The 12,771-nt window shown below is 36.4% G+C and overlaps 1 protein-coding gene across 1 annotated transcript in view; it reads right to left on the bottom strand.

Annotated features, from left to right (window-relative positions):
- Positions 1-12,771, bottom strand: part of TRAPPC9 (trafficking protein particle complex 9) — a 517,140-nt gene that overhangs the window by 479,531 nt on the left and 24,838 nt on the right. The window contains exons 7-8 of the mRNA XM_010584242.1: positions 7,988-8,204; positions 5,257-5,400 (exon numbers count right to left, since the gene is read on the bottom strand). Of these exons, the coding sequence (XP_010582544.1) occupies positions 5,257-5,400; positions 7,988-8,204 (361 nt within the window). The remainder of the gene's footprint in view (positions 1-5,256; positions 5,401-7,987; positions 8,205-12,771) is intronic.

A 12,771-nucleotide genomic window follows, 5' to 3' on the forward strand; every position in this document is an offset into this window, starting at 1 on the left:
GGCTGAGAATAAGCATCTTCTGGAAGATGAGAGATTGTTTTCATGAGAAAACAGCCTGGAGCCAAACTTAGAAACCTCTAAGGTTTGCATGGCATGGATCAACGTGTCATATGATTTTGAAGTGCCAAGTAATAGCCAGTACTGCAGTAGGGATAGAATCCTGCCACCATGGAGTTCAGAATCACATGAATGAAATTTAGACAACTAAGGATATTTCTGAAAATTCAGCTCAGGACCTCTGAAAGGAACAAAAACCTTTTTCTTAGGTAGAGCTATGTTTTTATCATCCCACTGACCAAGTGTAGCCATGGCATGCAGTTCCTATCTGAGATAAACCATAAAAACAACTCCTGACCAAGTAATGATCTCAGGCACTCAATGGTATTTCCTGTGCAATGCCTATATGGAGCTATATAAAGTAGGCATAGTGAAAATCAAAATCCACACACAGAAATCCCTCCTAAAGGAGACTGATGAACTCTGTTGATAAGGTTTGCTTCTGAAGATAAAATACCCAGCTACAGCAAGGAAACCCCTTAAAGTCCTTCATCACATGCAAGACCTCATCTGTCCTCTTGCTGAAAAGTGTCATAACAAGTCTTTCCCTAAAGATTTCATGTTTTTCAGCAGAATCAATGACTGTGGCCAGGGTGATGAGTATCCACTCTGGGGAGGGCATGCCTCTATCAAAGGGATATTTGTAATGAAGCCCAGGGTATAATTTTTAGTTTGCTAGGGCTAAAACAAATTTCTTCATGACATCAGTAGAAAGATAACCAAGCTAAAATTATTAAAAATCTTATACTCAGTGAGCAAAGAAGCCCTGATAACCAGATCTGCAAAACTGGAACAACAAGCGTTTTATTTGCCAAGCTCCCAGACATTTTGTGGTCATGGCCGTGGAACTTAGCCTATTTATTTTTGGTCAGTGCTGCTGCTGAAAAGACTAAAGGCAAAGGTCATCACGGAAAGACGTAATTACATGATATCCACTATTCTGTCTTTCAGGTGTTGAAAGGTAAACATATACATACATGAGAGGCCACATGGTCATTCTTCAGATTGTTACTGAACGTGGTTCTGTTTCTGAAGAAAATATTCATGTTAATCTAGGGAATGATAAGAGCAGGAGAACAAACGTTTTGAGACACCAAAGGCCATGCTAATGCTGTAATAGTACCTGCGCTGACAATCCAGTTGGATAGAGATGCACCTGAAGGGTCCCAAGAGAGCTCAATCATGTAGGCTGTATCCAAAATCAATAACCATGATGGAGCAAAGAAAAAATATGGGACATTGGCATTTGTCTTGTTACCTTTGCCTGCTGACTATCCAGGACCAATGGGTAGAACTGGTGTCAAAAGGCCAACGTGCACCTTCAGTTTAGCCTCCACAATCTAAAAACCCTGCCAAACTGCCTTGGGAACCAACCTCTGTCCTAAAGTCTAGTAACAGAGGATGCAGCTGGAACTAAGAGTGGTATCCAACGATGTAAGAATCAACCACGCGCAGGAATGACAGGAAGGCACCATAAGACGTTTCAGGAAGTACCTCTACATATTGTTCTCTCTATCACCTACTGTTACTCACCTCCAGAATAAAGACATCCAGAACACTAGTCAACAGATGAAAAATGACTGCTGCATGTTTAATGCAAGGCAGAATCATCATAGAATCAGTAGTGTTATTAATTAAGTACACAACAGACAGAGCAGTGGAGATCTCAAATGTGAAGCCTGTCATCTCACTAGAAGGTTGAAAAGAACTAAAGCACAACAACAATCACAGGACAGGAAGATCTTAATGGCAGAGGTATACTGAAAAGCACTGAAAAGGGTATGTTATTTCCCAAGTAATAAAATAGACAAACTTCAAAGATCTTTAATGAACTGAACTCATCCACAAACAAAAAAAAAAAAAAAAAGGAATGAAGCATTCCTACTTTCATCCCATACCATGAATGATGAGAAAAGGTCACCTCAGTGCACTGAGGTCCTTGCCACCAAAAGCAGAACAGCAGGCATGAAAGTTAGAAACCTACTGAATGTCTGAAAGAATGTGAACTTGCAGGGGTGACAGACATGCTCTCTGTAAGTGGTTTCTGTGTGAACAGTCACATTTTGATAATAGCTGTTTCCCAGTAACTCTGTGTTTAGACAGGCCCTAATAGATGAGCTAACTCAGAATCACTTGCACACATTACAAATCACAGTCCTTTTAAATACTATGGGTATTATCAATAAAGACCCACAATAGAATATTGGGTTTTTTTCCAAGTATCTGACCTTACCCAAATCAAATTCAGTATGAGCTGTACACCCAGTGTTATATTTCAAAAAGCATTATGCAAAAGAGATAGATTTAATTCCAAGCAACTTTGCAATTGCACATTTTAATTCTTATTTAAAGAAAGAGTGATTCTCAAGGGCTTGTTAACATTAAAACATAATGGCTTGAGATTAGACAGCTTTTATGCAGAATTTGGTACCTCTTTTTGCTAAGCAGAAGATGGCATTTTACATATTTATGTAACTAAATAGCTTAATTTTAAATCAGACTCTTCGCTTCCATGTTGTTAAAATAGTGACTGACATCTCCCATTTACTTGATGACACTTTTTATTCAGATTTGCCAGGCTGCATGGTTGGAAATTGTAATTCAAGTAAACATATACAAAAGCTGTATTTTAAAATAATTATCAAGTGTCATTCAATTAAAATATAAGAAAACTTTGTTGTAAACACCAGCTAGTTTTGACTATGCATTTGGGTACCACAAATAAAAGCAAGTGCTTCTAATTAATAGATCTTTCATTGTAACTACTACATCTCATCTTCTGAACTTCTACTTGAAGTGATCAATTTTTTTCCTGTTTTCTGAAGTCTGAGTATCTCAACTTCAACTGAACTAGTAGATGAACAGAATTAGATTAACAAACTAGAACGAGAGAATATTCCTTTTCTGTGCCTAGAAGCAGCTAATCCTGAGACAAAAAGGGTTAGGAGATCAAGTTCCAGTGCCAAATGTTTAGCTGGTAACTTTCTTTCCGCTTAAGAGTTTTCACTTCTATTTATTCTGTTTTTAAAGATGCTCTGCAAACTACCTGAATTTCAAATGCAGTTGTAGGATTTAACATATATTATCAATTACAAGCTTTAAAAATATGAAGTTTATTTGATTTAAGAAAAAAACACATTAATGGAAAAACTTTCTATGCAACACAGAAAAAAAAAGAAAAACTTAACATTCTTGAACTCCAGTGCTGCTGTATTACTTCAGATAAAGTGAAAATTACTGTATTACTAATTAAACCTTTAATTGGTTAAGAAAACCTGGAAGTTTCAGTCATGTGATTATCAGAGTTACTAATTACAACACTTAAAAGTTCCTAATCTAAGGGGAACAGTTCACAGATTTAAAATAGTAAGTAGCATAATCCTATGCATTCAAATCATCTTGCTTTCGTCCTTTACCTACAATCCAAGGTTGAAGGGGTTTTGTCGGTTTATTTTTTCCAATGCTAAATGGACCTTTGCACAACATCACATGATACCAATCTCAGAAAACTTACCAAAAAATTACAAGCCAGAAATACATTTCTGGCACTGTCATCCACACTCTAGCTAGTTTGGAACACCACTAACCGTGTCTGAGCAACAAGCTACCAATAAAAGACTTCAAACACTACAGCAAGTTCTATTTTGGATGTCTTCAGGAGAGGAGGAGAAAAACATTCAGCTACATTGCAAACACATTGGAGAACATTTAGTTTGATTTTTCAAAGACAGTAAATATCAGTTATCATAGGTCTTATGAAACTGGAAGCTCTACTCAGACATACAATGTCTGAAGACAAGAAGCACAGAAGTTGCTTCTCATTAAATGTGGACATGCACAGTAGAAGAGTTTAAAACCTTGTCTTCAGCCAATCTTTCCGTACATAAATCAAAGAAGCTTCATTAAAAGTCCTGGAAGATCCAAGGACCTTTTGAGAGCAAATAAGGTCTACAGACAGAAAGATAATTTATTCCAGTTTATTAGTTCCTTTCAGTTCCTCTCTTTCATCCACTACTGATTTGATCCACTAAACTGAGGGAATTCACTGGCAGGCAAAGACCTAAAGCTCACCAGCAAAGTCACCAAGGAGACACGTTTGACCATAACTAAAGGAGGGGAAAAAAAAAAAAAAAAAAAAACACCAAAAAACACTACACCATTTTACTCCCATCCTCTTTATCGTAAACAAGGGACTAACTTTAAAAAAAATGCACTTTCTACCTAGCTTACTGTGAATCAAAAACATTTTTTAAAACCTTTCATCACTAGTTCAATCTCATTAACCTGGGTGATAAACAAAGTTGTTTGAAATATTTTTCCTAACAAATATAATACAAACATAACACAAACATAACAGTTGTCACTTTTTCCTTTTCCAGGTGATTTTGTAAATGCTGTGTGGCCCTCCCCCGCAAAAGGGTCCTCACACACATCATTAGCATTTCTGAAAATCATCCACAGATACCTTCATTCCCTTGTCATCCACTGACAAATTTAATAAATCCCACTTAAATTTATTGTGGAATTTTTTTTTTTTTTTAAAGAAACCACAGAAACTTAAGCCTACTGTCCTAGTTAAACACTGTTTAATTCAATTCCATCACGTTCAGTTTCTACAAGTTCATCATCTCAAATACAGAGACAAGAATCGTGCCTACTCCCTTAGATGAATTCTGTATCCACACTACAACTGTTTCATCAGAAAACATATTTCATCAGAAAACATATTTCATCAGAAAACTCATGGTAGATTCAGTCTGAACTACCATAGAGTCTTCTTTTCTGAATTTACTTTTCAACTCAGCTCCTCTCAATCTCTTCATTAATAGCACTTACAAAAGCTGCTAGTATTTTTAAATAATGCTTCTTTTTTTAATCCACATGCAAATTAAGCCCTCTAATCATATTCTTAATATTTACAGAGGAAATACAGCATTAGGCTTGAGGCAGTCAATTTTCAGATGGAAAACACTAAAGGAAGTTTTATATTAGATACTACACATCAAGGTCAGAACACTAATATTTAAAGTTAATAACACTCTATAAGTGATTGATTACCATCAACAAGCTACCTCATGCATTCACAGAATTCCCTAACTTCTGTGCTCTCCAGTACTTCTCAAATTAAGTATACTTCAAAACAGTCACATTATTTGACTGTAAGAAAGTGCAAATATCTCTTTCTTTTAAAAATCATACCTTGATCAGAAAGAAAATCCAGCATGGTCTGGAGAAGGAAAGACAGATGCCTGACACACAGAGCAGGATTGCCCATTCTTCTGGAAGCATATACAAGTTCATGAAGCAAACGCATCTGTACTGCAGCCCATCCTCTATGAGTTCCTATAAAGTAAGCAGTCATTCAATACTTTTTAAAGCTGGAAGTCATCACAAACCAATTCGTTTTGGTTTTCTTTATATACTAAGCAGTAAATTAATGACACTTATAAAAATCACCCAATGGAACTAATAATTACAAAATCCAATCTTGTACTCAAAACAAAAGAAAAATTAGGATTTTTGAGTTTGCATGAATATTTAAATGTGAAAGCAATTTTTGTTTTATATGCTTGTCTATCAACTAATAAATTTATCATCAGAATTCAGAAAAAGAAGTTTACACTTCCCATGAAGTAAAAACAAAATGATACAGAAAACCTTTAAAGTTTTATGGTTTTTAAATTCTCTGAACAAGAAGTGCACATGAGATTTCATACAGAAACTTCATTTTTATCCAAATCAAGTACTTCTTAGCTCTCTTTAAAGATCAAGCAAAAGATATTTTCTCTGAATGCTTTCCTGGCCATTAAAAGTCAGTAAAAAGCAATAAAACTACAGGACATGAAGCACATTTCCTGATTTTCAGTCTTTAAAAACTAAGTTTCAGACTATAAATTATTTTGTATTTGCAACATAACTATGGTAACAATAAATAGATCATCACAATGTAACTTTTCTTTCAAAAGCATAATATGCAGTACATTTCATGAAACTTAACCTGCTCTTAGTAGTAAGAAAGAGCAATACTTCTTAAATAACAGATATTCCAAACTGTGCACTACTTCATAAGCTTCTAAACAGCCTTCCTTCCAATATTACCCTTCAGCATTCAGCAAACTTTTCTTGAAATATTTACTGCAACCAAACCTTGAGACTTTATATTTTGCACACAAGAGTCTCATTATTTTTCATGTGTGAAAGGTCGTTCTTATCAAGTAGCTCTTACAGTTTACAGTGATCTTCCCATATGTCTCTGAAACAGCTATTTTAGGAATAAAATCTGACAAATCACTTCAGTGCAACATAAAGATAAGGTAAAAATGAAAGATAAACACCAATCATGTCACTTTTGGGGTTTTTTTAATCGTCACTTCTTGCAGAACTTCTACAACCTCTTCTCCCAACACAGTCCCATCCCAGTCCTCTCCTTTTCTATCATAGGCCACAGCATATTTTTTCCAGCACGTTCCCTCTTCCTAGACTCTTAGTGCCTTTCTGTCTAGTCCACTTGGCATTTTCTACCTCCTCCCACACACCATTTCTTTCAGTGACTGCTAAAACCACACCAGTTTAAAAAAAAAAAACAAACAAAACTAACCATCCACATGTACAGTGGGTCATCTACATGCCTGTTTAGTCAATGGAGCTAAGGGAGGTTGGAAAATATCACCTAGTGGCTAGACAGATGAGTTTTTCCATATTCTCCCTTGACTGAACTGATAAGATAGCTCCATTATTTCAATGGCTAAGTGACCTAGCATGTACAGAAACAACTACGCTTACAATTGAACTTACAAGACAACATCAAACTGGAATGCTAACAGTAGTCAACGTACTCTCACAAAACAGAGAATAATATTCCAGCTGCTGTTCATTCATATCTAAACCAGTTCAGACTTTTCATACTGGTGAACTCCACCTCCTTTCCAACAATACATGCTCGGCCCATTGCTTGCTGCTCCTCTCCTGCAGCTACAACATTTAGTGAATGGTCCCCAAAAATGCTAGTATACAAAAGAATGCAAGTTTTTGGGCAACATGGAAAGGTTTACTCAAAAAGAATATTAGCTGTCTCTTCCTTTAGAGGAAAAATGCAGCATAGTATACTAAAATCAAGACAACTTTTAAAATTATTACTTTATATACAGCTTTAGATAACATTGATAAAATTGTTGAAAAATAGCTTACCTAAAGAAGGGCAGCAAGCAGCACATAACTTGCAGAAAGTGAACACAGTATTTAACAGCTACAAGAATTGGCATGTGTTCTTATGAACTATTTTTCCTTTGGTTTTTAATAGATGCAATAAAATAGTAATTCAAACAATATATAGCATCTAAAAACCATTGAAATGTCTTAACCAAATGCTACTCTTACAGATAACATCATTCTAATCTAATTTATGGAAAAATGCGACATATTTGACACTACAGATGCAGATATAATTACATTTTATGGATGTATGAGTGTCTATGTACAAAAACATGTAAAAGAATCTTTCATTCTTTCATTGTAAGATCAAACAGCAACAAATACCAAAAGAAATACATTTTCTGATACACAAATTGAAAGCACTTTAATTGAAAAAATACTCGAAATAAAATATGACCTTTTTTGTACTGAGAAGCGTATAATCAAAAACAAAGACATTTTTAGAAAAGAGTAGAAATGAAGCTCTCGTAAATAGAACATAATTATTTGCTGCAGAGGAATACAACACCACAATCAGCAGTGGCTCATAGAAATTTGAAATTATTGAAAGCAACACTAAGAAACAGTGAAGGTACAGTGTTAAAGAACTGCTCTATTTGCCACAATTAGTTTCAGACAGGCAAATTATTCTGGTTTAATTTGAAATCTCTCAAGGAAATTATAGAAAGCTAGTTGAGTGACCTACTATGCTAATCCATAATTTCCCAGAGACACTTACCTTTGCTGAAATCTTTAGGATCCAATGATAAGCTATAGCCAGGGAGAGTTTCCAAAAGCAATTTGTAGCAGGCCCTCCACCCAGGTTCTGGGATGCTAGGTGCAGCACACTGCATTGCTGCTATACGCTTGAAAAAAGCAGACTTTCGGTGAAAACCAATACGTTCATACAGCTCAGAAAGAATGCTGTAACGCTGGATTTTTTCTTCTTCTGAAAGCTGAAATTTAAAGGGAAAAGAGAAAAGGATAGTTTTTAATCAAAATTTTAAAGCATACATCCGAGTTAAAAAAAAAAAAAACCACACAAGAGGAAAACAAATGTAGTAGACCTATCTCCAACACTACAGAAGGCCAGTAATTTTGCAACTAGCCAGTCATGACAGCTTCTACTGCCAAGAAAACTTAAGCTTGCTTCAAGTTCAACAGCTAACGAAAGCAGAAAAGATAGAGTTCTTTAGCAACTTTATTTGTCAGTAGTACTAACAAGTAAACAGTCAAAACAGTCAACAACAGCTAAACAGCTCCACATTTTATGGAAATTATTTAACAAGATGTTTTTATGTGCATAATAAGAATGCAAAAACATACCACTTCCAAAATGTATTGATTTACCAACTTAAGCATTTTCATCCCTTTAAGATTAAATCCAATTATTAGTCTTGAAATCTCAGACTATGAAAGCAAAGAAACTACTGTCTCAACTTTTATATGTCTCTGATCTTGTAAACCACAAAATTTTCATTCTATGATACTATACATATGCAGACTGCCAACTAGTGAGGAAGGATTTAGTGAAAAATTAAGCCCTGTTAGGCTTAAAGTTGAAACAAACTTGATGAGTGACTACCAACATGTGCTTTAGTTTATCAATATATTGGCACAAGTCCCAAGTAACCATTCTTTCCCCTCTGCTTTGAATGACAATCTTGCTTTGAAATCAGACAGCCAAGAAGAAGCTGCCGCAGAAACTCTGGAAACTACCAACTAGTTCAAGGCTACATCCCAGTAACAAGCACTGTTGAGTTCTGAAAGTGGACCAATGGTGACACCTAGTGCACAATATCTGGCATGCACAACCAAAAGCACTATATCTTAAATTAAAGCTGTTAACACGTTTTGCAAAGGCGTTTAAAGTGACAAGCTTCATACAAAAATAACACTAAAGGACAGTAACAGCATTTCTGCAACTCATTCTTCAAAACTGAAAGAATCAATCAGTGGATTCTCTGCATTTAACTTCAGATACTTAAAGCCTTGGGAAGTCAAAAGATGCTAGCCACACCAGTTAACTTTTACAGAAATAATTAGCTCTTATAAATTAAGCTTCAAAACATCTTTTAGTCACTTAAATACTAATATGATAACAAAAAAATAGTCTGTTTTCAATAGTCATTTCTAATTTTGGACATATAGATATAAGAGACCTCAAAGAAGCCTAGAGTATTCAGAAGGCACCATGACCTTAACTGATAGTTCGAATCTTAGTACTTCAGGATATAAAGAGACACAGACAGATAGAGGGACAAAAAGAAAATACAGAACAATTTTAAACCAGTTTATCAGAATCCCCAAAAGCTATCATTCAGAAAGAACATGAGGTGTCAGATTAAGATTACCTACTCTAACAAAAAAGAAGCTGCTCCACCTTTTTTTTTTCCTCTTTTTTCCATTTATGTCATTTTAAAAATGTTAGCACAATAAAAAAATATGGCAGCAGAGTTGAAAAGGGCATGACTGCATGATCATGTACTAAAGTTAGAAAAACTTAAAAAAAATACTATCAAAAGCTATTCCTCAAATACATAATACTGTCGATGTTCACACACCTATGGAGACTTAAGTTTTCAAGATGAGAAAAGACAAGGTCATGCTATTTACATAGACAGCAATGCTCACTAATAACTGGAACAACTATCAAAGAGGCAACAGATTCTCAGAAAGTTTTATTTTTATCATATCTGAGTAAGTTTTTAACACTGCTACCTAACTTGTTGCTTAATGGTTGTCCACAAAGTTACTCAAATATTTTCTGCAGTTGCAGGAAACTGTTTTTTCATCTCCACAAAGACAGCAAAATTGCATTTTCCCTCAGCACAAATAGTTATGTGTTACCACCCAGGGATTTAAAAGAAAAAACAAAAAAACAAAAAAAAGAGAGAGAAGAAGAAGAAGAAGAAAAAACAAACCACACAGATAGTTCAAGTAATTAATTCTGGGAAGACTGCAGCAGGCATTCTGCAGGCTGTTACTGTAGCATTCACAAACATCTTTCCTGACTTTACAAATTTATAAAAGCTTAAAGCGGCTGCAAAAGAGCCAACCCCTGAAGCACAGCATCTTTTCCATTTGGTTAATTTTCATTTAACTGTTATAACAAACCAAGTTAGCAATTGCACCTGTAAAGGCTGTAGTTCACTATCCAAGCAACTGAGCCAGTTTTTTCACAGGCTTGTTTCAAGAGGGTAGCTTTTTATTTGTTTTTTAATTATTTCTTACTATATTAAAATTCTGTAATCTCACTTTCTTTGTAACTAGATGTTACAATTTATCCCTCATAACTGGATGCAAAGATAAGTCTTATCACCCTGCAGCTCTCCTATAATCAGAAAACACCAATTACGTAACATTACTACCCTGGGTAGGAGACCAAATATATGGAAAGAAACTAGTTTTCCTGTTTATCAGAGGCATACACTTTATCCTGTTAGGTGTTTTTTCTACTGTCAAATATTGGTTGTGCTGATGTTCTCTCTACCTGCAAGACAAAAACACTGTCCTACAGTTTGTTTTCTTAACTTATCACAGGATGACTCCTCCTTTGATTTAGTCTAAATTATAACTATTATCTGCTTCCATGCTATATACAGTAAATCTTGAAAAGCTGTAAATATAATTCCCAGCCATACCCCTCTTTATGGAAAATACATTCCCCAACACTGGAAAGATTATCTTACTGCTATTTCTCATAATAATGCTTCTAGAAACACTTCCACCCAAGCAAATGACAAAATAGTAGACGTGCAGTTACAAGCTAGATGAATGTCATCCTTGATTGAAATCAATAAAGGTGAAGAATGGTTCACAGCTCAGCAGTGGGCCTCAATGCCCAAATAATCAATATGGTCAAGGTGTTGATTTGTTGGGTTTTTTTAAAGCAACCACATACTGAACTTCTACAGTGGCATAATGATAACAGCAGATTTAGCTGACATCAAGAAATGAACAAGTGATCATTAGGTATACAAGGTACAGCAGAATATTCAGTGGAAAAGACCCAACCCAAACTATTAATATGATTTTTTTTTTTAATTTTAAAAATCAATTAACACCAATATCACTAGAGAAGAAAAATGATCATGCTCCTTAATATCCAATTTAACATTTCTTTTTTTCTAGAACACATCTACTGAGTACCATCATCATCTAGTTGGATCTCTCATATTGTGCAAATGGTAGACTTACACTCAGTGATACAGACTCATCGTAGAACAGCCAAGGCTGGAAGGGACCCTTTTGTGAGAAAGGGAGTCTAGGTGAGATTATCTAGCACCCTGGCCAGTATCATCTTGAAAACCTCCAGCAATGCAGACTCCACCATGTCCCTAGGGAGGTTATTCCAGTGAATGATTGCTCTCATTGTAAAAAATTTTTTTCTTATATTGCGATGAAGCCTCTCCCAGTGCAACTTGTACCCATTGCCCTTTGTCTTCTTCATGTGGCTCCTTGTGACCAAAGAGCCTCCGTCCTCTTTGTAGCTGCCCTTTAAATACTGGAATACTGTGATGAGATCCCCCCTGAGCCTTCTCTTCTCCAGGGAGAAGAGACCTAACTCCTTCAGCCTTTCCTTCCTCATCAGGCAGGTTCTCCAGCACTTTGATCATCTTTGCGGAACTCCTTTGGATCCTCTCCAGTCTGTCTGTGTCTTTCTTGAACTGTGGGGACCAGAACTGGACACAATACTCCAGGTGCTGCCTGACAAGGGCTGAGTAGAGTGGGATGGTCACATCTCTTATCTCAGCTAGCAATGCCCCTGCGGATGCAGCCCAGGATCCAATTTGCCTTCGCTGCTGCAGCAGTGCATTGCTGACTCCTGTTCAGCTGGTTGTCTACCAGGACCCCCAGGTCCCTTTCAACAAAGTTGCTCCCCAGCCATATAAAGATCCTAGCCTGTACTGGGCTCTTTGGTTATGTTGTCCTAGGTGCAGGCCTTTGCACTCGTCCTTGTTAAACCTCATACAGTTCTTGCTAGCCCACTCTTCCAGCCTGTCCAGGTCTTTCTGTAAAACGGTTCTCCCTTCTGATATGTCCACCTCACCACCCAGTCTGGTGTCATCATCAATCCCATCATCCAGATCGTTTTTGAAGATGTTGAACAGCGTGAGGCCCAGTATCGATCCCTGAGGAACCCCACTTGCGACAGGCTGCCAGCCAGAGTAAAAACCTTGGATCACCACCCTCTGAGTGCGGCCTGTTAGCCAATTTCCTGCCCATCTTGCCGGCCACCCATCCAGTCTGTATCGTGCCAGTTCGTTCAGCAGAAGGCTGTGGGAAACAGTGTCAAACACTTTGCTGAGGGTTGCTAGATGATATCTGCATTAACTCCCTAAATTCTGACTGAGCTACAACAAAAATATGTAAATATATCTGATTTTTATCTCAAGGTTTTCCAGACAGTGGGAGATCTGGCTTTATAAGTATATTTTAAATAGCATGACAATGCATACTGAGGCATGCTTTACATGCACAAAGATTTATTTGTGGGGTCAATAGCTGATGGCATACATC

Source organism: Haliaeetus leucocephalus, unplaced genomic scaffold (genome assembly GCF_000737465.1).
Source record: "Haliaeetus leucocephalus isolate CR32 unplaced genomic scaffold, Haliaeetus_leucocephalus-4.0 Scaffold953, whole genome shotgun sequence".
Taxonomy (NCBI): domain Eukaryota; kingdom Metazoa; phylum Chordata; class Aves; order Accipitriformes; family Accipitridae; genus Haliaeetus; species Haliaeetus leucocephalus.